This window comes from Peromyscus maniculatus, chromosome 12, assembly GCF_049852395.1.
Source record: "Peromyscus maniculatus bairdii isolate BWxNUB_F1_BW_parent chromosome 12, HU_Pman_BW_mat_3.1, whole genome shotgun sequence".
In the NCBI taxonomy this organism is placed as follows: Eukaryota; Metazoa; Chordata; class Mammalia; order Rodentia; family Cricetidae; genus Peromyscus; species Peromyscus maniculatus.
In genome coordinates, this window is record NC_134863.1 from 5,026,330 (window position 1) to 5,050,073 (window position 23,744).

General features: G+C 45.8%; 1 protein-coding gene across 10 annotated transcripts in view; it reads right to left on the reverse strand.

Moving 5' to 3' along the window:
• Positions 1-22,999, reverse strand: part of Dgcr8 (DGCR8 microprocessor complex subunit) — a 31,367-nt gene extending 8,368 nt beyond the window's left edge. For 2 of the 10 annotated variants that reach the window (XM_076548467.1, XM_076548466.1), the window contains exons 1-9: positions 22,847-22,999; positions 17,479-18,482; positions 16,884-17,043; positions 14,251-14,393; positions 13,845-14,127; positions 12,453-12,650; positions 12,139-12,240; positions 11,259-11,357; positions 7,583-7,665 (exon numbers count right to left, since the gene is read on the reverse strand). In XM_076548467.1, coding sequence (XP_076404582.1) covers positions 7,583-7,665; positions 11,259-11,357; positions 12,139-12,240; positions 12,453-12,650; positions 13,845-14,127; positions 14,251-14,393; positions 16,884-17,043; positions 17,479-18,198 — 1,788 coding nt within the window. In that variant the 5' untranslated portion in view covers positions 18,199-18,482; positions 22,847-22,999. Of the gene's footprint in view, positions 1-7,582; positions 7,666-11,258; positions 11,358-12,138; positions 12,241-12,452; positions 12,651-13,844; positions 14,128-14,250; positions 14,394-16,883; positions 17,044-17,478; positions 22,717-22,846 lie in introns of those variants that run through there. The other 8 variants (XM_076548472.1, XM_076548471.1, XM_076548469.1 and 5 more) reach the window with 7 other exon arrangements.
• Between the last annotated feature and the right edge of the window lie 745 nt (positions 23,000-23,744).

The window sequence follows — 23,744 nt, forward strand, 5'->3', positions numbered from 1 at the left end:
ATAAAGCCCTTGCTATACAAGCCTGAAAATCTGAATTCAATCCCTAGAACCCACACAAAGGTAGAAGGAAAGAACAAAGTTGTCCTCTGACTTCCATGTGTATTGTGGCACATGTGCTCACACAAACATGAAATAAAATAAATACACACACACACACACACACACACACACACACTTAATAAATGGGAACCAGTAATATACAGAAAGGAATATATACCATGCCAAGCAGGACTCTATTTCAGGAATGCATCCTTTAAAAGAATCAATATAATTAACTATATTAACAAATAAAAATATCATACCATAAATAAGATCATAGACATGGTACCAAAAAAGGCATTTGGCAGAAATCTAATAGCTTTTCATGTTTAAAATGCTCAACAGGCAGGCAGCCAGCCAGCTAGTGGTGGCTCATAACTTTAATCCCAGGAAGACAGAGGTAGGGGGAATCTCTGAGTTTGAGGCCAGCTTGCTCTACAGAAGGAGTTCAAGGACAGCCAGGGAGGGCTACACAGAGAAACCTTGTCTCCAAAAATGGAAAAAAAAAAAAAAAAAAAAAGAAAGAAAGTAAAGAAAGAAATGCAACAGAGGCAGAGGAGAACTTTCTCAACCCAATAAGGATTATCTATGTGAACCCCAGACAACACCACACACTGGGTATAAGAACTGAAGTGCCCCCTGAGATGAGGAACAATTTCTATTCAACAGCCAAGGGCAATTAGGTTAAGACATCCAGACTGGCAAGATAAGAGACGATAGGTAACACAATCCTATACACACATGAATTAGTTACTCTTCTGTTGCTGTGTTAAAATATAATGACCAAAAGCAACTTTGAGAATAAAGAATTTATTTGGGCTTACAATTCCACAGGTAAGCATCCATCCTGACAGGAGACATGGATCCCATTTCAAACACAAGCATGGATCAGAAAGAGTAGACTGAAATAGGACAAGGCTATACACTCTAAATGCTCACACCCAGGCAGGTATGTACTACCTCCAGCAAGACTGCCCCAAAACTACCAACCAGGGACTAAACTGAGCTTATGGGGAGCATTTCTTATCAAGCATCCACAAAAGACCCAAAAAATCTACAGTAAAACTATAAAAACTAATACATGAATTTAGAAAAGCAGCAAGATCTAGTCAATACACAAACAATAAGCTGTATCTACATGCTAGCAATGAACTAAAAACCAGTGTTTACTCACCACAGTGGGACAACCTAAGAAATATAAATTGTGAGCAGAATCTGCATGATAAAAACTTCCAGCTACGGACAAAGGCAAAGGCTGAGAGACCTATTAGTCCAGGGAAATCTTTGATCAATGATCAGCTAATCTAAGTGAACCGACTTAGTAGGCATGTTACAGAAAAATACAGAAAGGTAATACTCAAGAATGCAGATAATACTTTGCAATTATTATCTGGGAAAGATATCACTAAAAGTTGAACTATAAACTGTGTCTGCTCCAAAATTTACAAGTTGAAGTCTTAACCCTTAGTACCTCAGAATGTGACTACATGGGGTGAGTGGGCCCTACTTGAGGATTCATTCCTTATAAACAGAAAACCATTCAGAGAAAAACATGTCTTCAAGGAAAAGCACAAACATGAAGATAGCCATTCTAAACCCAGTAGACCTCTGCTCAATGTTAGAAGAAACTAACAAGCCTGACACTATTTTGGACTTCTGACTTCTAGAACTAAGGCAACTAAATTTCTGTGGTCTAATCTGTCCAGCCTTTAATTCTTTGTTATAGTAGAACCGGTAAACAAATATTAACAGCAATAACTAATCCTGGTTATGGTGCTGTATGTGTATGATGGGGTATGTGAGTGTCCTACTTCTCAACAAAAAGTGAGACACACAGACTGTTAAGTATAGATGGCCCTATATGGGGGAAAGAAGGTGGACTTACCAAAGACTCCAAACTACCCATAACAAAAAACACAGACTTGGGCTGTTGGAGATAGCTCAGTTGGTAAAGCACTAGCCATGCAAGCATGAAGACGTATTTGAACCTCACAACTGTCATTTAAAAAAAAAAAAAAAAAAAAGCCAGGCAATGTGAGCACCAGGGAGATGAGGACAAGCAAGTCTCTAGGGCTTACTGGTTGGCCATCCTAGTCTAATTGGTAAGTTCCAGGCCAGGCTTTAAGAGATCCTATCTCAAAAAGATGATCAGTATCTGAGGAATGACATTCAAGGATGAAGCCGGGCGGTGGTGGCGCACGCCTTTAATCCCAGCACTCGGAAGGCAGAGGCAGGCGGATCTCTGTGAGTTTGAGGCCAGCCTAGGCTACCAAGTGAGTTCCAGAAAGGCGCAAAGCTACACAGAGAAACCCTGTCTCAAAAAAAACCAAAAAAAAAAAAAAAAAAAAAAAAAAAAGACATTCAAGGATGACCTGTGATCTACACAGACATACAAAAAAACATACAGCACAAAATTAAATAAATCATACCTAGAGGCTGGAGAGATGGCTTAGCAATTAAGGGTACTTACTGCTCTTGCAGGGGACCAAATTCAGCTCCAGAACCCATGTTAGGCAGCTCACAACTGCCTGTAACTAAAGCTCCAAGGGGATCCAACACCTTCTTCTAACCTCTGTGGGCAAGCCCCCCAACACACATGATACACACTTACACAGACACATATGCATAAGTAAATATAATAAAAAATGGGACTGGAGAGATAGCTTAGCAGTTAAGAGGGTAGTGGCAAAGTACATTCCTAGCAAAACCGTGGGTTTAAACCCTGGCATCACAAAACAAATTTAATCAATCAATGAATCAGTCAGTGAATTAAGGGTAACAGGGGATTACTAAACAGGAAGAAAGAAAATAAAAGGTCATTCTGCAACCATCTCCTTCCCAGGTACCATGCCAGCTTCCTCTGAGGCAAACATGGCAATGATCGATAATAAAGGGGGAGGTTTGAGGCAGCTCAGTGGGTAAGGGTACTTACTGCCAAGTCTAACAACCTGAGTTCATTCCTTGGATCCATATGGTAGTCCTATGAACTCCACGTGTGCAGTGGCATGTACATACCCACACAATAAATATATAAATAAATAAATGAGGGACTACAGAGATGGTTCAGCAGTTAGGAGTGCTTACAGCTCTTCCAGAGGACCCGAATTTATTTCCCAGCATCCATGTTGGGCAGCTGAGAGCTGCCTGTGACTCCAGCTCCAGGGGATCTGATGCCCTCTTCTGGCCTCCCTGGACACCTGCACTCACATGGCAGACACACAGACACACATACAAATAAAATCGATCTTAAAAAAATAAAATAAAAATGCCGGGTGGTGGTGATGCATGCCTTTAATCCCAGCACTCAGGAGGCAGAGGCAGATGAATCTCTGTGAATTTGAGGCCATCCTGGTCTACAAAGTGAGTTATAGGATAGCCAGAGCTACCCAGGGAAACCCTGTCTTGAAAAAACAAAAACAAAACAAAAAATAAATAAATAAAAGATTGTAAAAAATATTTTGTTTTTTTTTCTTTGAAATGAAGCCAGTTTTAAGTACCACAATGCTAGGAAAAAATCTCCAAGCTGCCTATAAATCATTTTTAAGAGCTGGCCTTCTATTTTTAAGATTATAAATAAGCCAGCACAGGTATTTCTGTGACAAAGATCCACAGCTGTTTGTAATAAAATGAAAGGTTAAAGATGAACCAGTAACAGGATTTTAAAGTGGCCCAAAGGAAGGGCCAGCAAGATGGCTCAGTAGTAAAAGTGCTTATCACATAAACCTAGTGATCTGAGTTCCATTCCTAGAACCAAAGTAAAGTTAGGAGGGGACCAACTCCATGAATTTGTCCTCTGGCCTACACATGTGCATCCACACACAACATGAGAAAAAGTCCGCATACTCATGCACACACACATATACACACACATAAACCAATAAATTAAAAGAACCAGAAAGTAACAGGGATAGCAACAGATACAATTAGTCATTCATTATCGTATCTTTCATATATACTGAATCAATACATAGTAAGTTAAAGGACAACCAAAACAGCTACACGGTGAGACCTTCACTCCAAAAAAACAGAGAAGGCCGAGCAATAGTGATGCACGCCTTTAATCCCAGCACTCAGGAGGCAGAGGCAGGTGGATCTCTGTGAATTTGAGGCCAGCCTGGTCTATAATGTGAGTTCTAGGACAGACTCCAAAAGCTACACAGAGAAACGCTGTGTCAAAAAAACAAACAAACAAAAAAAAAATGTAGAGAAGCAATTGAGGACAGACGGACGGACACACACACACACACAGAACAAAGGCCCATGGCACCAGATTCCTTTGTCCTGGCATGCCTTGTCTTCACTTGTTCTCACTGTCTCTGTCCTTTATCCATCTCCCTCCTCCTGGCAGCTGATGAGACCTCTAGCTTGTATGCCCCATTCTTTTCTCTGTAATGCCAAAAGAATTGTCCTTGAGTTCCCTTCTGAGTTCTTAATATTCTTTTTCAAAAACATTTTCTCTGTATGTATGGATGTTTCAGCTGCACATATGTCTGTATACCACATATGTACAGTGACCATGGAGGCTAGAGAAGAGCATCAGATCTGGAACTGGGCACATGGGGGCTTGGGGACAGAGAACTGAATCCAGGTCCTCTGCAAGGGGAGCAAGTATTCAACCATTTGTTCAGCTTCTATTTTTATTTTTATTATTTATTTTTATCATTTTTATCAGTTTGTGTGTGTGTGTGTGTGTGTGTGTGTGTGTATATACATACATACACACACACACACACACACACACACACACACACACACAATGAGTCAATGCACCCAGAAAGGCTGCAAGTATTGACCCAATGTGGGTGCTAGGAAGCAAACTCAGGTCCTTTGCAAGAATAGTATGTGTTCTTAACTGCTGATGGCATAGGCCTTTAATCCCAGCACTGGAAGGCAGAGGAAGGTGGATCTCTGGGAGTTTGAGGTCAGCCTGACCTATATAGAGAATTCCAGACCAGTCAGGCTACAGAGTGAGACAATGTGTCAAAAAAAAAAAAAACAAAAACAGACACACACACACAGGGGTTGGGTTAGGGGGAGGATAGAGATATGGCTCAGGGACAGAGTTCTTATCTGGCATGTCTAAGGCCCTAGATCCTATTCCTAACGTAAGAGGAAGGACAGGGTGGAGATTATGAACACTAGAGGTGTCTCCTAGTAGATTCAAATTAGCAAACACAAAGATAGGTCTATCAAGATCATCTAGTCTGGGGAACAAAAATAAGTAACAAGAGTTTCAGAAACCTTTAGGACAAATTAAAATTACCAGTAAGTATATCAAGCTACCCCAATCTTTGGTACACACACACCCACACACACCCCTGAAGCACATGCACACAAATGCACAAACCCAAAGACAAAGGGTCTTTGGTGCAGGTGGAGTGAATGTCCTTTAGCTAGGCTAAGAGGAGCAGTTTGAGGGAGGCTCTTGCACTTCCTGCATAACCAGGCAGGCCTACATACAGGACTTCACCAACAATGCAGCCCAAGAAAAGCCCTTCTCTGACTTGTTTGAGCCCTCACTCACCTATGAAAACAGGCCTGGAGAAAAAGAATCCATCCTCTTGGAACTAGAAAAAATCATCCTGAGTGAGGTAACCCAAACCCAGAAAGACAGTCATGGTATGTACTCACTCATAGGTGGATTCTAGATATAAAATAAAGAACAATCAGACCACAACCCATAGAACCATAGAGGCTATATATATAACATGGAGGTCCCTAGGACGACTGGCTTATAATAAATTTCGGTTTTACTCAATTATTGAAAAAAAAATTGCCAAGCGAATGGAAAGACATGAACTATGAACCAAAGGCTCAGGGGCCCCCAGCTGGATCAGGCCCTCTGAATAGGTGAGACAGTTGATTGGCTTGATCAGTTTGGGAGGCAACTAGGCAGTGGGACCAAGTCCTGTGCTCATTGCATGAGTTGGCTGTTTGAAACTTGGAGCTTATGCAGGGACACTTGGCTCAGTCTGGGAGGAAAGGACTGGACCTCCCTGGACTGAGTCTACCAGGTTGATTACAGTCCTCGGGGGAGGACTTGTCCTGGAGGAGGTGGGAATGGAGGGTGGGCTGGGGGTAAGGGGAGGGGATGGGAGGGGGGAGAATAGGGGAACCCATGGCTGATATGTAGAACCGAATGGTATTGTAAAATAATATATATATATATATATAAAAGAAAAACTATTAAAAAAAATAATAATCCATCCTCTCTCCTGTTCTGTTCTCTTGGATCCCTTCCTTTTCCTTCCTTCTGTCTGTACTGTCTTTCTTGCTTTTCTATGTGCTCCTTTGGGATCACTTCTTTCCCTTTTTCCTTTGGGGGGGTGGGGAGCTGAGACAGAGTCTCACATAGCTCAAGCTGACTTTGAATAACTACAGACCTGAGGCTGTCTTTGCCCTGGTCCTCCTGCCTCTATTTCCCAGATGTGAGGACTACAGGCACGCACTACTACAGCACAACCAAGCCATGGCTTTTCTATACCTTTACCCCAATACGTATTTTCTCTTTTTCTTACTGTCCTCATAGCTGAATGTAGTTAAGTGTTACTAGATGGCTCAATGTCAAAAGCATTTGCCACATAAGCTGGAGTGCCTGAGTCCCAGTCCTGGAACGCACACGGTCGGAGGAAGAACCCACTTCCTAGAGCTGTTCTTCCACCTCCACACTTGCATGTACCCCCCACAACCACACAAAATAAATAAAAAAATGCAATACAAAACTCGAATTGTTTTTAATTACTGTTGCCTGCTTTCTCTCTTAGTGCAAATGGGGAACATGACTCCAAGAAACCTAATAAGAGTCCACCAATGACCCCCATAAAATTTTAAATTCCATTTAAATAAAAAATTTTTTGGTTTTTTGAAACAGGGTCTATGTAGTCACTGGCTGGCCTGGAACTAATTATGTAGACCAGGCTGGCCTCAAACTCATAGAAATCTGCTTGCTCCTACCTCCCATTTAAATAAAAATTTAAACACCTGAAAAGCGATACCTATCCTGACAGATAAGCAAGACACAATGTAGAAACATAAGAACTCTGAAAAGCCAAGGCAACACAATTTCTGAAAATATTCAGGACTCTATCACAGATGAATCCAATAACAAAAGGGTTCAAAGGCTAAAGAACTTAAAAGTCTGGTTTTTAAAATGACCAGTGACCTCAAGAAAATTAAAAAGACAAGTAAAGAAATCAATGTAAAATCAAGATGAAACTCCTTTCCTGTGAATAGCCACAGAACCATATTTATAGTCAGAGATTTACAGAGGACAGGGTTTCAGACAGCTCTAACAACAACTATCTCAATCTTACATATTCTGCTAGGTTCATTTCCATCAAAGATCTATTTGTATAATACACACTCAACTAAAGGATAAAATTCTTCAAGACTTTCCCCTCTGCCTTCACAAAGACAAGCAAGTTCCCCTTACAGGCCAATGACTACACCCTTGACGTGGTGCACACACACCCTGGTGGAGGCAGTGGGGTCAGTGGCTGTATGGCAGTGGCAGCTCCCAGCAGAACAAGATCACCACACTCACCTCCAGTTCCTCACTGTCTTTGGGCTTCTCCTCAGAGGTCTGTTTAACAAAGTCAGGGATGAGAATTTCCAGTGTGGCTCGGGCTACAAAAAGAAAAAGTCTGAGGTAAGGGCTTGAGCCCAAAGGAAAACCAGGCATGCTGTCCAGCCAGCAGGGAGCTACATGCTGGCTCCCACTCGTAGCCAGAGCAGCAACAGCACTTTAAAAGGTAGATTGGGAGGGATAAAGAATGTGCGCATCCTGAAGCCGGGACAGTGAGATGGTGGAAGTTTCGTATATCAATTGTACCAAGGGAGGAAGTCGTATCTATGTTTTCATCAAATTGTAGCACATATAAAAATGGCTTGGAGAACCTGGACCCAAGGAGGCCTGACAGCAGACTGCTACAGACATCCCAACCACAACACATGGACAGCAGCTACTATGAACATAGATGGGCAATTCTGAGCAACTCTGGAAGAAGCATGTATAAGGCAGAATGAGGGTGACACCCACATGAACAGGCCATACCTGTTACAATAATGGCTCAGTCTGGTCCAGCAATGCACTGCTGGTAAGACGTCCCAGCAAAATAAGCACATAATAAAGATCAAGCAGTGCAGATGTCTAGAAACTGTAGTCGGAATGGGCAGAGAAACAAAGCCCAGCACAGAGTAAAAAGAACAGCTTAGGACAAGCCTGAGGATGTTTTCATTCCTCTTCCAGGCCCTATCTCCAAAATTATCTGCTCAAAGTCTCAACAATTTGTTGAGCTGAAAAGTCTTTTTAGGCTGAATCTTTCTAAAATGGATAGCAGGAGCTAGAGCCTAGCTCAGTGGTAGAGCACTTTACCTAGCATGTCAAGACCTGGCTCAATCCCTAGCTCTGCATAAGGAGAAAGTTAACAAAATAGGTATCAGGCATTCCTGGAGACAGAGGCAGAATATGCAAGCTAAGGGCAGCTGAACAGAGTACAGGCAGTAATGTGATGAAGAAAGACTTCTTATTGTCCTCAGCATTGGCCACAAAAACAAAGTAGCACAGAGGAGCACTCTCTGACACAGAGGAGCACTCTCTGATTGTTACAAGTAGGAAATCCTCCCCTTGCCCCCAGGACCCAGTAAGAGTGAGAAAACTGATATGACCCCTGTTCTGTTTAGAGACCAGTTCTGGAAGACAACATGCCCATAGGATAAAATTCAAGAATGGCCCTGTATGTGCCAGGGCCAGAAGTATACCTAACACTAGTCTGCAATGCAGTTCCACTGCTCAGAAAAGCCCAAATCACCCCAATGCTGAGCAAAATGGCTTGGTACAAAAATGCTGTCTATTCCTGCATGGAGGCAGAAGGCAAAGATATGGTACAGTGGGTCTTTTAAAAGAAAACACCAGTATTCTTGGGATGAACATGGTGTGCAACAACTGTCTAATCCAAGAAATAGTCTAATATCAAAAACCCTCAAGATGGTAATAAGGTGACAATCTGTCTTTTTTTCTCTTAGCATGCCCACATTTTGCTGTTTAAAAACAAACTTGCATGCCAGGTGTGGTGGTTCATGCTTTAATCCCAACAATCAGAGAAACCCTGTCTCAAAAAACCAAAAATAAGGGCTGGAGAGATGATGGCTCAGAGGTTAAGAGCACTGACTCCTCTTCCAGAGGTCCTGAGTTCAATTCCCAGCAACCACATGGTGGCTCACAACCATCTATAATGAGATCTGGCGCCCTCTTCTGGCCTGTAGACATACATGCAGGCAAAACATTGTATACATAATAAATAAATAAATAAATCTAAACAAAACAAAAAACAAAACAAAACAAATTTGCACATACCCCACATGGCCCCAGTAGAACACTGTATGCATAATAAATAAATCTTAAAAAAATAAGTAAATAAATAAAAATCTGAACTGAAGATGGAGGATGGGGGTGGCTCATGCCTTTAATGCCCGTACTTGGGAGACAGAAGCAGGTGGATCTTTCTGAGTCCAAGGCCAGCCTGGTTTACAGTGCAAGTACAAGGACAGCCAGGCTACACAGAGAAATCCTGTTTTGAAAAATAAACATACCAAAAAAAAAATCTGTTTTGAGACATAACCTTGGCTATCCTGGAACTCTGTAGACCAGACCAGCTTCAAACTCAGAGATAATGAGTGTCTCTGCATCCCGAATGTTGGGATGAAAGGTGTTAGCACGTGGCCCGCTATAATCTTAATTATGTGTATATGTATATGCACAAGCCAGAGGCATTGGACTTCCCTGGGGCTGGAGTTACAGGTATTTGTAACTGTCCCATGCAGGTTCTGGGAATTGTGGTGATTTGAATGAGAATGGCCCCCACAGTCTACTGATTTTGAATGCTTGGCCCCTAGATGGTGGAACTGTTTGGGAAAGATTAGGAGGCATGGCCTTGCTGAAGGATGTGTGTCATGGGGATGGGGTTTGAGGCTTCAAAGCCCACACTATTCCTACTTAGCTCTCTCTGCCTCATGCATGTAAATCAGATATAAATTCTCAGCTACTGCTTCAGGACTATGCCTGCCCTACCTGCCTCCATGTTCCCACAATGGTCATGAACTCACCTTCTAAAACCACAAGTTCCAATTAAATGCTTTATTCTAGAGTTGCCTTGGTCATGGTGCTTTGTCAGCAGAAGAAAAGTAACTAAGACAGGAACCAAACTTGGTTCCACTAAGAGAACAGTACATGCTCTTAACTACTGAGCCATCTTTCTAACTTATGATTGCCTTTTTACTGTCTTAGTTTAAATCATTTACAATAAGCATAATTATATTTTATCTAAAGCTGAGTTACATCCCCAGCCCTTAATTTCCAGACAGTCTTGCTTGACAGCCAAGGCTAGCCTGAAACTCTCCCAATGGTCCTGAAGCAGCTTCTCAAGTACTAGAATTACAGGCATGTACCACTACTATGATGTTTTAAAATCAAAGTAGAGGGAAGCAAAAATGGCTCAGTAAGAGTTAAGAGGCACTTGCCACTCTGGGTTTGGTTCTCAGCACCCATATCAGGTGACTCACAGCTTCCTTTAACTCCAGTTCCAGAGAACCCAATGCCCTCTTCTGGCCACTGAGGGCACCAGCACACAAGTAGTTCACATGCAGAAAGAACACAAACATACACACGCACGCACACACACACCTCTTTTAGAAAGAACATTAACAAATAGATTACATAAGTAAATGTCTTACCCATACCTCTAAAAACCTACTCATTACTTAGCTCCTTGCTAATCAGTGAGGCAAACTCAGCAGGCAGCATGTCTCTGGATACCAAATGTGATAATTAATACTGATTACCAGCTTCTGGACATGCCCGTGATCAATATCTAAATTACGTTAGCCTCTAGGGCATACTTGTGAACGAGTATGTAGACATGGTTAACTGAGGTGGGAAAACCCACCTTAATGGTGAGTGGCACCATGTCATGGGCTGAGGTTCTGGGCTGAACCAAAAGGGGGGAAGAAGCTAAGCACTGGCATTCATCAGTGTCATCTCCTGACTGTAGATGCCATGCTGGCAGCACCCTCAAACTCCTGCACCACGTCTTTCCCACCATGATAACAATCTGTACCCCTTCAAGAGTCAAAACATACCCTTTCTTTCTTAGGTTGCTTTTGTAAGGGGACCTATTACAGCAACAGGAAAAGTAACTGATATACCAAGCAAACCACATTACCAGCTTTATTCTTCGCAAGTTTTTTGCTGCTTGCAGTTCCAGATCCGTAAGTCACACCATCAATGGTCACCGAGGCACCAAAAGGCTCACTTGGATTCTCTTAAAATTAAAATTAGTGGTTTTAAAACACACTTGTCAAGACACGAAAAGCATGCATACACCAAGTCTGTCAGTCCTGACAAGATAGCCCAGAACAAGGCTCGGAAATGTCAGACAGGCGGCAAAGGACACAGATAGAAGACTGAAGAGCATGGGGTGCTATGGGAAATGACCCAAAGGGGAGACAGGAGCTGAAGGCAGAGCTTCCCAATACAGGGACAAGGTAGGGATGTGGTCTCTGAAAGACAAACAGAACTGTCAAGAATGGCAAAGCTTAGGACCAAGGACATCTGAGAAACAGCACCCCCCAAAAAATGAGTGATCCCTGATCTCAGATCCCAAGGGCAACCACACCAGCATTCACAATCTATATAGAGGAAATCACAGATGACAGAGCTGTCAGAAGTGTGGTGAGATCAAGGCTCCTTCATTGTTAGGGGGTGGGAGTGGCAGACACAGGACAGGAAGGTGAGGAAAGAACTCAATGCACAACAGAAAGACCTTTATTACAAACTGTTCTTGACAAGTCAGGAGCTACTAAGGAAGAGCAGAGAAGACAAGAAAAACAGGGGAAGGGGGAATAGGACAAACTCAAAAGGAAAAGCTGAGCCATTCCCTCTCAGACAAGGGTGAAAATAAGACACCTATCTGCACCACACTTCTCTTTGTCCTTGCCTTGCATGTCTATCCAACCCAGCAGGGCCAATGTACTCACTCCCACCTCCAGCCATAAGCAAAACGATGTGAGACTCTTCAAGGACTGAAATCGGTTTGAACTTACCACATTCAAAGAAATTATAAACAGGGCGGACCTTGAGGACACGCTGCATGTATTCGTGCAGGATGCAGACCTCAGACTTCCCATTGGGATTGATGACGAATTCTGTGACAAAAAGAACTATCTCAGGTACCTGGCCCATCCACATTACTGAGTCACTCCTTAGGGGCTTACCACTATGAACATGGCAGCCTCTGCATGACAGAAAACAGGCAGCTTTTGGGGTAAGTGCATCTCATAAACATAGACAAAGCACATTGAAATGACAATAACATGCTCTATCTGCTGATGCTGACGGTCCAAGCAAAGGACCTCACCTTTCTTTGTAGGTGCATCTTGCACAGATAAAGTGATGAGCTTCTGGTTGGCTGGCAGGATGGGCCTCTCTGACTCTGCCTGCTTCCGCTTCATCTCACGATTGAACTGGCGCCGCTCAGCCCAAGTCCTGAATTTTTTCACAGTTACTTGCTCAAAGTCAAAACGCTTCTCCAGGTAGGTACGAAATTCCTCCAAATCTGTTCAAGATATATACCAGTGAACCACATCAGACTTCCAACACAAGAATCATGTTTTTCTCAGTCCTGTGTATAATGACAATTCCCATTAAACAAGTCAGGACACATGATACCCATTTCCCTTTCCCCATCCCTTTCAAAAGCAGGGAAAGAAAAAAAAAAAATAGGTGCTTTCACACCTACTTCAAATCATTCTGAGAAGTCCCTTATGGATAGAATACTGTGCATATCATTACTTTATCTGGACTAAGAAAAACAATATGAAAATGATACAGTGGTGGGGGTGGGGTTTAAAATAAAAACAAACAAAAAACATTTAAAAAAAAAACAAAAAAAAAAAAAAAACACTAGTCTTCAAGCTTCTCTCCTTAAGGCAAAATGAGTATTGTGCTGGGAAACACAAAAAAAATAGCAAGTACCTGACTGCCAATAGCAGGTGTCTAACCTCTCTGACAATCTCACTTTTGCCTCTGGCCCTTCAAACTCCTAACAAAACCATATCCAGGTGACTCTCTACCTCCTTAGGGCTTCTACACTGATATGTTGTTCCCAGACCACAGGCACCCCACGCCCAGCTGTGCAGCTGTGCCGCACACACACAAACCTAACCCTGAAAGCTGCAAGTCCTCTTTGGAAGTTAGCAGGTGGGTTGAAAGAGCTCTGATACCACCCGGAATCTAAGGGACAGAACTAAGCTATAGGCCCAAGACAAAGTAAGAAATACAAGCATATAACCAAAGACAAATGGAAACTCAAGAGCATTGCTCTCAGTTCTTGAAAGGCAAAAAGCAGAACCTTGCATCAAAAGCAAAAAAGGAAAGTGAGGGGACTAACCACAGAAGAATGGCAGTTCCTTGGTGCTGAGTTTAGGACTGTGGGCTAATTCTATGTTCATCAGATAAACAATGTCACAGGATCACATTGTACTGAAAGAGCAAGACTTCAGGGTCATATCGAAAGACTAGTTGGCATTGCCATAATCATCTCTGTGAAGCTTTTGGCAGTCAGGCCCTGCAGAGCTCAGGCTGCTACACTCAGGCCTGCTCTTAAAAGCAGGGGAGAGACCTGTCTGCCATGTGAGCTAGATATGCAAAGGTCCCCTTCTCAGATACAACCAGGAACTAGGACACACAGCATATGGTAGAAGGGAAAACTCAGGGAACAAGGAGGATGAAAGCTCTTCAGAACACTTACCAACCGATTCATCTTTGCACACCTCAACTTTAGCCTTCACTTGTCCCAGGGCTCCAGGGGCTGCCTCAGCCCCCAGTGGGTCCTTCTCATCCAGGGACCCTGAGTCTCCACCCATGGAGTCAGGTTCTTCCAAAGGGAAGTCCAACTCTGCAGATCGACCCAGGGGCTTGACAGGTGACACCTCCCCACTGGGCATGAGATCACAGCTTTGCTCCCGTTCCTCATTGTCCTTCATTTTCTTATAATGCAGACAGGGAATACTGCTTAGAGGAGGATCATGTTTCTGTAGATAGTGAAATTGCAAAACAGGGTTATCAGGACAACTGTGCGTCTGTTTGACTGTACTTCAACACAGATAAGGACTGAGAACGGACAAGCCTAAAAACCTGACAGATGACTCCCCTACCCGTATGCTTCCTGTTCCCAAGAAGTAGGGTCTGGACCAGGTGACCACTCGAGACTCTCTGTGTAGGTATACAGGGACTCCAGAATTATGAAAAGTCATGATCCATCCGTCAGGCAAAGGCTCTGTAGGTGGACGGCCACGACCTGCACAGAACACAAAAACATCCTGCAATCCCTTTATAAACACAAGATTGCTACACAATGTTTGCCAAGTTTCTATCTGCCTGATGGGCCCAACTGCAACCCTAGGATAGTATGTGGAGCAAGGTGAGAACCTCTACATGGTTAACCAATGTACAAGAAGGCCCCAATAGACCCCACCCTAGCTTTTGCCTCCACACTTTGAGAACACTGGACACTGGATTCCTCCGACCTGCTCAAGCCATGGCAACAGGTACCTGAGGAGTGAGTAAACTTTGCTAATAATCTGCAAATGTGCCAACTACTGTTCCTGGTGAACAGGCACAAGTTATTAACACTACCTTACTAGCCCTGGGTTCGATTCCACAGCACCATCTTAAAACAATCAAACAAGCTGAAGAGGTGGCTCAGCAGTTAAAAGCACTTGCTGCTTTTGCAGAGATCCAAGTTTGGTGCCCAGCACTCACATGGTGGCTCACACCATCTGCAACTCAGAGCTCCAAGGGATCTGATGCCCTATTTTGGTCTCTATCATGCACATACATACATGCAGGCAAACACGCACACACACAAGATTAAAATAAATAAGTCTTTATAAACAACTGGGCATGGTAGTAGTACATGCCTCTAATCCCAGCACTTGGGAGGCAAAGGCAAGTGGATCTCTGGGAGTTAGAGACCAGCCTACAGAGTGAATTCCAGGACAACTACAGTTACAGAGTCCCTGTCTCATAAACCAAAACAAAACAAAACCCCACGAAATATGTTGCCTAAGATACTGCTTCCAATCCTCTTTGCTGGCAGTTTTAAGAAAAGTACCAGATTTGTTTTCAACTTGCCTCTCTTCGATGACAAAATTAATATAAAGACTTAACTAAAATGTTCTTACAGGTATTAGGAGCAATCTGATATCTAAAAACTAAAGAAAATACACATAAACAAAACCTGAAAACTAGACATGATTTTTTAAACTATTTTTTATTTTTATTTTTTTTTATATGCACTCGAGTTTTGCATGTCTGTGTGATGGTGTGGGATCCCCTGGAACTGGAACTACAGACAGTTGTGAGCTGCCATGTGGGTGCTGGGAATTGAACCCAGGTCCTCTGGAAGAGCAACCAGTGCTCTTAACGGCTGAGCCATCTCTCCGGGCCCTTGATGATTTTTAAAAGGTGCTTGACTCTGAGAATGGCAGGAGCAATACTGGGCTAAGCTTTGACCTTGGGGCTCAACACCAGCCACCATCAGAGTATGAGCCAGAGGGAATCCTCCAAGTCAGACGTGCACCCATGGGTACTCCTTCCAGGAACTTGACCAAAAGGGAGCTGCTACACACAAACCTTGGGCTAATTCAGAAGCAGCAGCAAGAAGGATGTGGACCAGAGCACAATAAGAGACAGGTTCATCTCAGCCACCTATCTGCGACAGCAGGCTGTCACAGCCCACCAAGCTGTCTGAAGGGCTTCAAGTATCATTCCTCCTAGATAGGCAAACAAACCAGGGCCAGTGCTGCCTTGTGGGAAGCTCAAAGTGAGACTCCTGGAACCATGGGAAGAACACAAAGCCAACCTTCCAGGAACACCAAGGTGAAGACCACCTGACCCACCCTTCTCAGAAGCTGTAGCCCAAAGTTCACCTGGTCCGATGGTCCAAAATTGCTGTCATGATATCTCCACTGCTCAGCTACCACCACCATGTGCAGCAGTATCTGGTACCTAGCCTTGCAGACCCTCTCATCTCAGTAGCTCAAGAAGGGGAACTCTCCACCTTCTCTCCATGTATGTGTCTGAGTCCCACTCACCTTTTAACCTTCCCCACTCCCCCAACTGATCCCGGCATCCTCACCAGAATAATAGGTGCCACTAAGCCAAATCCACACAGAAGCTCATGTAACTTGTCCTACACTTTCCCTGTACTGGCAACAGAGCCTGACAACACAATTGTGGGTGTTCACCGGCTGCTCTTCCATTGTCAACCAGATGCAGGTGTAAGTGCCACTCTGGACATCTCCCAAATACTTCTACTTCTATTCCCAGAGCTCCCACCCTGGCTCACAGTGCCACGTGCCATGCTGCAGCCCAGAAACCAACATTAGCCTCATTCTGGTGCTTTCCTGACTTACCTGCAACAGAACCAAACTTGGATGCCAATTATAATCTCCCAACTCACCAAAACCTACCTCTGACCTTGGCCTCTGTATCTGTAGGCTATTATTGGTCTTTTAAATAGCACACACTAATGCACCCCATTCAAGGATCCTTTATAGCCTCTCTGTGGATTCCATGGAATTTACCAAGATCTGCATCTGAGTTGTGGATCTGAGTGAATATTTGTGTCCAATTTGTTTTCTTTTCACCTCCCATGACTATTCTATACTTAAACCTGTGTCTCTACCCAGACTGATGCCTGGCACCAGAGAACTTCCAAAATATTCTTGGGAAGAAAACCCTTCTGGGACCTTGAAGCATCAGGATTTGTGACCATCTCACTCACTCTTGAGCACTGTTTTAATCTTGGTCATCATTGGCTGCACACTTGTCTCTCCATCAGATGGATGATCACTGTCTCCGCCGTATTTTTCCTCCATTCGCCTCTTCTTGGGAGCACAAAGACCTTCTTCTAGCAAAGCATCCACATCATTGTCAAAGTCATCCTGCAAAACAAGGTGTTCAGACACTACAGCCCCCCATGCTTCTGTACCCAGGACAAGCTTTGCATGTGTGAGGGAATACACAGAGAAACCCTCAATGGGGACTGGGTATGCCCTGACGGCATTTCATCATCTGAAAAACAAACAGATGAAATGACAAGTGAAACCAACACCCCTGGTCCCGCACACCCAGCCAAAGAGGCTTTTCAGCAGCACCTGCTGACTCAGGTTGGAAAAAAATACGGCTCAATGTTAGCCAAACTTTCCACTAGAAACTTTAGAAATGTGAAGTCCTTACATCCTTCTCTTCTCCACATTAATGTTATTTGACCTCACACAGGATTTTGCTTTGATTTCCCCGATTTCAAAAGACAGTGCCACTTCCAAACCTCTTTGGGTTTTGCTCAGAGCCCTCCAGAGAATGGGTCATCAACATACCTCATAGGAGAAATTCAAGGCCTCTTCATCCACTCTGTCTCTTTGAACGATTGCTTTAGCCGTGAACCCGCCTGTTCCTTCTTCATCTAGCTCCAAATTGTCAGTAAAATCTTCTAACTCATCGAGCACTGCGTACTCCACTCTCTTTTCCTGATCCAGCTCATTTTCCTCCTCCTTCTTATCTGCACTCTCACCCCCTAGGCCTATCCCATTACCAATACTCCCGCCAAAGGGACAAGCATGCACGTCCCCGCTGACAGGACTAAGGAGCAGGCTACATTCGGCACGAGTGCTGCGTTCTACTCCTGTGTACAGCACCTTCCTGTCCTTACTCCTACAGCTCTCAGTAAAGCTCACACTAATCTTTACATCCTTAAGCAACTTAAGGTCAGGGGAGAACTTCCGGACTGCGGGTGCGTGCCGGGCAGTGCGCGGGCTGTGGCCACTACAGTTCGGGTCTATGAGGAGGCGGCCCTTAGAGAAGGATCCTTTGGAGAGAAGAGAAGCTCCGTAGAAGTTGAATGGGTCCTCGGCAGGAGGTTCGGACTGTCCATCACCACCAGAGCCAACGTCCATTACCTCTGCATCACTGGACGTTTGCAGGGGAGGTGGTGGAGACTGTTCATGGGGCAGCACTTGGAAGGGGCAAGCTCGGTTCTCCATCATCGCTTCTCCTGCGGGCTCACGCGGGAGAGGAGAGGGACTCTCATATGTCTCCATATTATGAGCAGTTAAGACTACTTTAAAACACCAGAGTTTTAAACCACCTTACATAAATCTATACTGCTAACATGCACAAGTCCGTCGAAACCCGGTGGCGTCCTGCCCGCGCTGCACACACTGGCGGCTTAGTCAAGCTGGCCACATTGCTCTTTTCATTAATGTAGACAGCTTTTAGAACCACTGCCTCAATTATTGGAAATCACAATGCACTCAGCTTAAAAGAATGACGTCTAAGTGACTCTATCTTCATGCCAAAGTGGCTGGCACCTTTCTTCTTCCACCTGCAAAGAAATTTAAAAATATTGTCACAAAATGACAGAAACCTTCCACTTCTCTGGTACCAAGTTAAGAGTCAAATGTTATCTATGATGAAGTAAAGGGCTAAGATAACTGCCTTTAAGAAAACCTTTTAGATATCAGAAGAAAAAAAAAAACTCCACTAGTTTTCCTCAGAATCTAAATTTTGAACCCTAAATTATCAACTATTCACTTTAATCCCTATTTCACAGGCACAAAAATAGTCTTAGAGCTCAAAAAGGATTAAGACTAAAATAAAAAGCAGCTAAACTTTCCCATAGCACTCTCATAACTCAGCCTAGTAGATAAGCAAGCATGCAGCAGGAGGTCACCATTTCAGGAACACAGAGTGCATGGCCTCCTTCAGGCTATCAATCCACTCACCTTCAAGGGCTGGGTCAGTCAGAGGGTGAGCGAGACCCTCAGCTCAACTCTGTGGCACTAAGGACCTCAGAGATATGGCCAGGCACTCTGCTACCCAGGGACCCCCTCTCCTGGGCCCACAACGTGGCACGTGGACAGGACAGTGATGCAGCGTGCTGAGGTCACCAGGAGTGGCAGCACAGATCCATTCCCAGTAGAGGGAGGGTGTCTGTTGGGAAGGGAGCCTGCTAATGTTGGGGGGTGGGCAGGGCAACACAGAAAGCTAGAGTCAAGGCAGAAAGGGTCCTGGGTGGCACCAGGAGCCTAGCTCCAGGCTGAGGACAGTGATCTATCAAGAGGGACTTATAGACTCTCCTTACAGAGAAGACTCACAGCTCTACCAGGTATAGGTGATTGCACCAGGTGTTGGGACAGTTCTCCAAAACAAAGATGTAGAAGCAGCTCTGGAAACAATAAGAAAGTGTCACAGGAATTGTCTACGCTTGCAGACCCTATAGGGTAGAAAGGAGAAAAAAGGAGGTGAAGAAAAAGGCTTCTCTGCAGACACACTCTGGTATCGAGGCTAGAGAGAAGAACAGAGGGAGGCTGCAGGCAGCCCTGTCTCACAAGTACTCAGGCCACACAACTCTGGAGCCCTGAAGAAGTCTGGTGGAGACAACCACATGAACTGGGAGAAAAGCACCAAAACCACAAGAGGGAAATAGCAGAGAGGGAAGGATATAACCCCAGGAAGCTCTGCTGTAGAGGATGTGTAAAAAGAGGGACAACACAACAGAGAAGGCAGACCAGAGCTAGCCACAAAACCCAGAGGTCCACAGAAAGAAAGGCTATTGGCAGAAACACACGCGTACATGCACACTCCCACATCATGCACAGAAACATGCACATGCCATGCACACTGGTGCAGGTGCAGATATACACACGACCATGCCCATGGGTGACAGCTTGGTTGCGTCTACACAACTCATATTCTTAAGACCCCAGAGAAGACAAGAGACAGAAGACATCATCTATATAAGCAGCTTACAGTAAAGGGACTAAGTGGGGTGGTTATGCCTTGCTGAAGGTACAACCTAAAAGCCAGAGGCTTGTTTAGGTTAAATTAACCATTTAAATACCCACTTACAATCTACTCTGAGAGGTGCTACCACTAACGAAGACAAGGACCCCATGGCCTAGACATAGCTAACAAGTCAAACTATGCTATCACTTTATTTCCTATAACCTACGTTAGCCTCACAGCTTTTAATTCAATGGGAAGTTAGCAAACTACCTCTCTAAAGGTGTTCCCATCAAAGGTGCTTAGGAATGACTGAGAAGAGAAGCAATCATTAAGGAACCAGAAGGGAGACCAAAGGGACAAAGCTAGTTTCCTGGCAACCAAGGACCACTGCAGAGGACAGACAGGTCAGCACGCTTAGTTCTAACAGACTCAAATAAGAACAGGAAAGGGCCTGGAAGGTGTTCAGAGACCACAGGAGTCAAAATCTGTGCTTTCTCAGATAGAATATACTAATGGGAAGGGGTTAGAGACAAAGAGTGGTACAGGATGGGGAAGCATGCTACATGTTATGGGCTAAGGAGCCAGGGTGGAACTACAAGATGAAAACAATAAATGAAGACATTAGTAAGTGTTAAAGGGGACAGGCCTTTAAAGAGATACACAGCACAGGTCCCTGAGGCCCACGAGTACACATCTTGCAGGAGCAGGAAAATTGTTTAGCTCTTGGGCTCAGCAGTGGACAGTCCTAGATAAGTTTCTGACTTTTCCCTCTGTAAGCTTACTCAATTCATTAATCAACTATTTGCTAAATGCCTTCTATAAGACACACATCATTTATAAGTGTTAAGCACAAGGCAGACAAAACACTTGCCCCACAGAGCTTACATATCAGTGGGGGAGATGGATAATAACAAGAAAATTATCTATGATGTCACATGTTGACAAATATTCTAGCTGAAACAAAGGGGGAAAAAACCTGGGAAGCAAGAAGCACCTTCTAAAAGACTACACTAGGCTAACAGCCAGTACCCACCTAAAGATGAAACAGACAGAGGCAGGTGGAAGCAAGGGTAGAAGGAGGTCACTGCAGAGGACACCTAGAGGAAAAGCAAAGGCCCTGGGGCAGAGACATGGTGTGGCCAAGCTAGGGTGCTATGTGAGGGGAAGTGACAGCAAGTCAGGTCAGCAAGTCTTCGTTTTGTTTTGTTTTGTTTTTTAATCTTTTTTATTGTGAGAAACAGGATACTGCACAGAAGGGTAGCAGTGGCAGCCAACCCTCACACAGGCCTTGCTCTAAGGACTTCATGAGCTCACCCAGCACTGTGACAGAAAGGTTAAACAACTTGCTCAAGGTCACAAAGCTAGAAAGTGGTACAGTTGCTTTGCCACCCAAACAAGCAGGCCTGAGTCTGTAATATCCCAGTTTTGTAACATCATGCAATTTAAAGAAAAGCTACTAAGAGGGTGAGAGTGGGGATCCAATTATAAAGGGGGAAGAACTAAAAGGCTCAGCAGGTAGCTCGGGCCAGGACTTAAGTTCCAGTTTCTGGGAAAAGGCCTGCTGTTGGAAACAGGTGGCAAGGCTTGCTGAGAAATAAATGCATGAAGGCCTGAGAGGGGCACCAAGGTGACTTTAGACAGGCCTAAGAGTTGTTCTGGCATGGACTGTGACGGGAGCTCGGCTTGGGTCAAACTACTCGGTGTCAAAGCAATCCATGGCAAAGCTGACAAGAACAGCTAGAAGCAGGAGCTTATGGCTGCAGATGGAGACTTGGAAGATGTCAAGGAAAGTTGACGTGAAAACTACAAGAGATCACATGGGAGGGGAGTGATGACGGCAGAAGGCCAAAACTAGGCACACCAGTCAAAATCCTACTTCCTACAAGGTAAACCTGCGACAAGCACTGAGAAGAGCCTGTCCCCTGGCCACACGGAGCTCAAAGGGTAGCCCTTCAGCCTCACTGTTCTTCAGCTGACTGAACCTGTGGATGCAGACCTTGCTTTGCCAACTGGACTGTGAGCAAGCAGCGGGCCCCCAGCTGGCTACCCTGGACCTTTACACTGGTTACATGGGGCTAACCCAACACATCTGGACAACTCCCACTTGCTGGACTGGTGTGGAGATACAGCTGTGGTGACCAACGCTACAGCTGCAGCCTCCTGCCCAACCCAAAGGCAGTATGACCTCATCAATTCCTTTGTCGCCCTGCAAATTCTCGTGTTTTGAACTTACAGGCCACACTCACTAGCCATTCGCTCCCTTTGGTTAGTAGTGGCTTACAGTGGGGACAGAGCCACTTTCAAGACTGGGAGTCCAGTCTGGGCCAGCAGATGGTGGGCCCCTCCTAGTGATTTGCTTCCCTAAGTCAACAACCCTACATAGGACATCTGTGCATCCAGCAACGAGGTACATGCAAGCATGCAAGATGGCAAATCAAATTCCTACCAGGTAGCAACCCAAGTCCATTGGATGATACTACTTGACAGGCATCGCTGTCAACAGGTTGCCACTTCCCATTTATTCTACCACGTTCATTGTTACTGTAAAACCACATCCTGAGAAGCTACATGACACCTCGTCCACGGGCAATGTGGTGGAGACCTGGACCGTTTCTCGGCTTTTCCAAACAGCCCAAACAGGCAGAGTTCAGGACGAGAGGTGTCCCTGCCCACACGTCTCCCGCCAGAAGGCGAGGCGATGGCTTCCGGCCCACCGGCCGAGGGGCTTCGTTACCAGGCCGACAGCACCCTACGTCCACGACGCCTGGGCTCCGAGCCCGGCCGCCGCTGCACAAAGGCCGCGACTCCGCGTGGCCCAGCCCGCCTCGCGCGCCGCGCCCCGCCCCGAGCCCCGGCCTGCGGCCTCGCCCGGGAAGGGGGGGGGAGAGGAAGGGAAGGGCGCAGCCTCTCCAGGCCGCAGCGCCCGCCGCCCGCGGGGCGCCCCTCGCGCCCCGCACCTACCTGTGGCGCCCGCGACCTGCCCGAGCCGCCCGCAGCCCGACCACAGCCGGCCGACCCTCACCGCCCCGGCGCCGCCGCAACCCGCGAAGGCCCTCGCCAGCTCCCGACTCTTGAGACCCGCTGCCGCGCGGGCGAGCGGAGGGCGGGCCTTGCCGGAGCGCGGCCAATCCCGGCGCACGGCCGCCGCGCATTGGGGGAGCCGGGAGCGGGCTGCGGAGGCCGCCAATCGGCGGCGCGAGGCGCGCGCGGCCCAATGGCGAGGCGCGGGGGCGGCCGCGGGGGCGGGACCAGCCGCGAGCCTGGAGGAGCTAACGGCCGCGGCCCGGGCGGGGCCGGCCGCGCGCGCGGGGCGGCGGCCGCGGGGGGTGCCGGGAGAGCGGCGCGCGAGGGCTGCCGGGAGCCGGGGAGCGCGGGAGAGCGGGGAACGCTGGGAGCGCGTGTGTGAGCTCGGCAGTCGCTCCTGCGTTTGCTAATGGGTCGTCCCCAGAAAGTCACGCGGCGCTGAGGGCAGGAGAGGAGTTTCGCTGGCAGCGTCACCACGCCGGGAAGGATAAAGGTGCAACAACTATACATCTGTGCGCTGTGCGCCCGAGTATCCTCGGTGTCAAGAAGGGAAGAGAGACAGAAGCCACTTGGGGGATTCCATGAGAGCGGTCCTTTGGTTCGGCATGAGCCCATAGATCGGCCTCGCAGAGCTGTGGCGGTGCCAGGGACCAATGAAGGGTGGTTTTGAGCCTTACCCTAAGATGTTCCTCAAGTCTGCTCTGACACCCGAGGTAGCAGTATGTAAGACTTAGGAAAACTTTCGGACGGAAATGGAGTAGGTGGACTCAGAAACAAAGTAGAGTTAGCCAGGTCCGTTCATGAGCACTCCAAATCCATACTGTCAAGCCAGTAC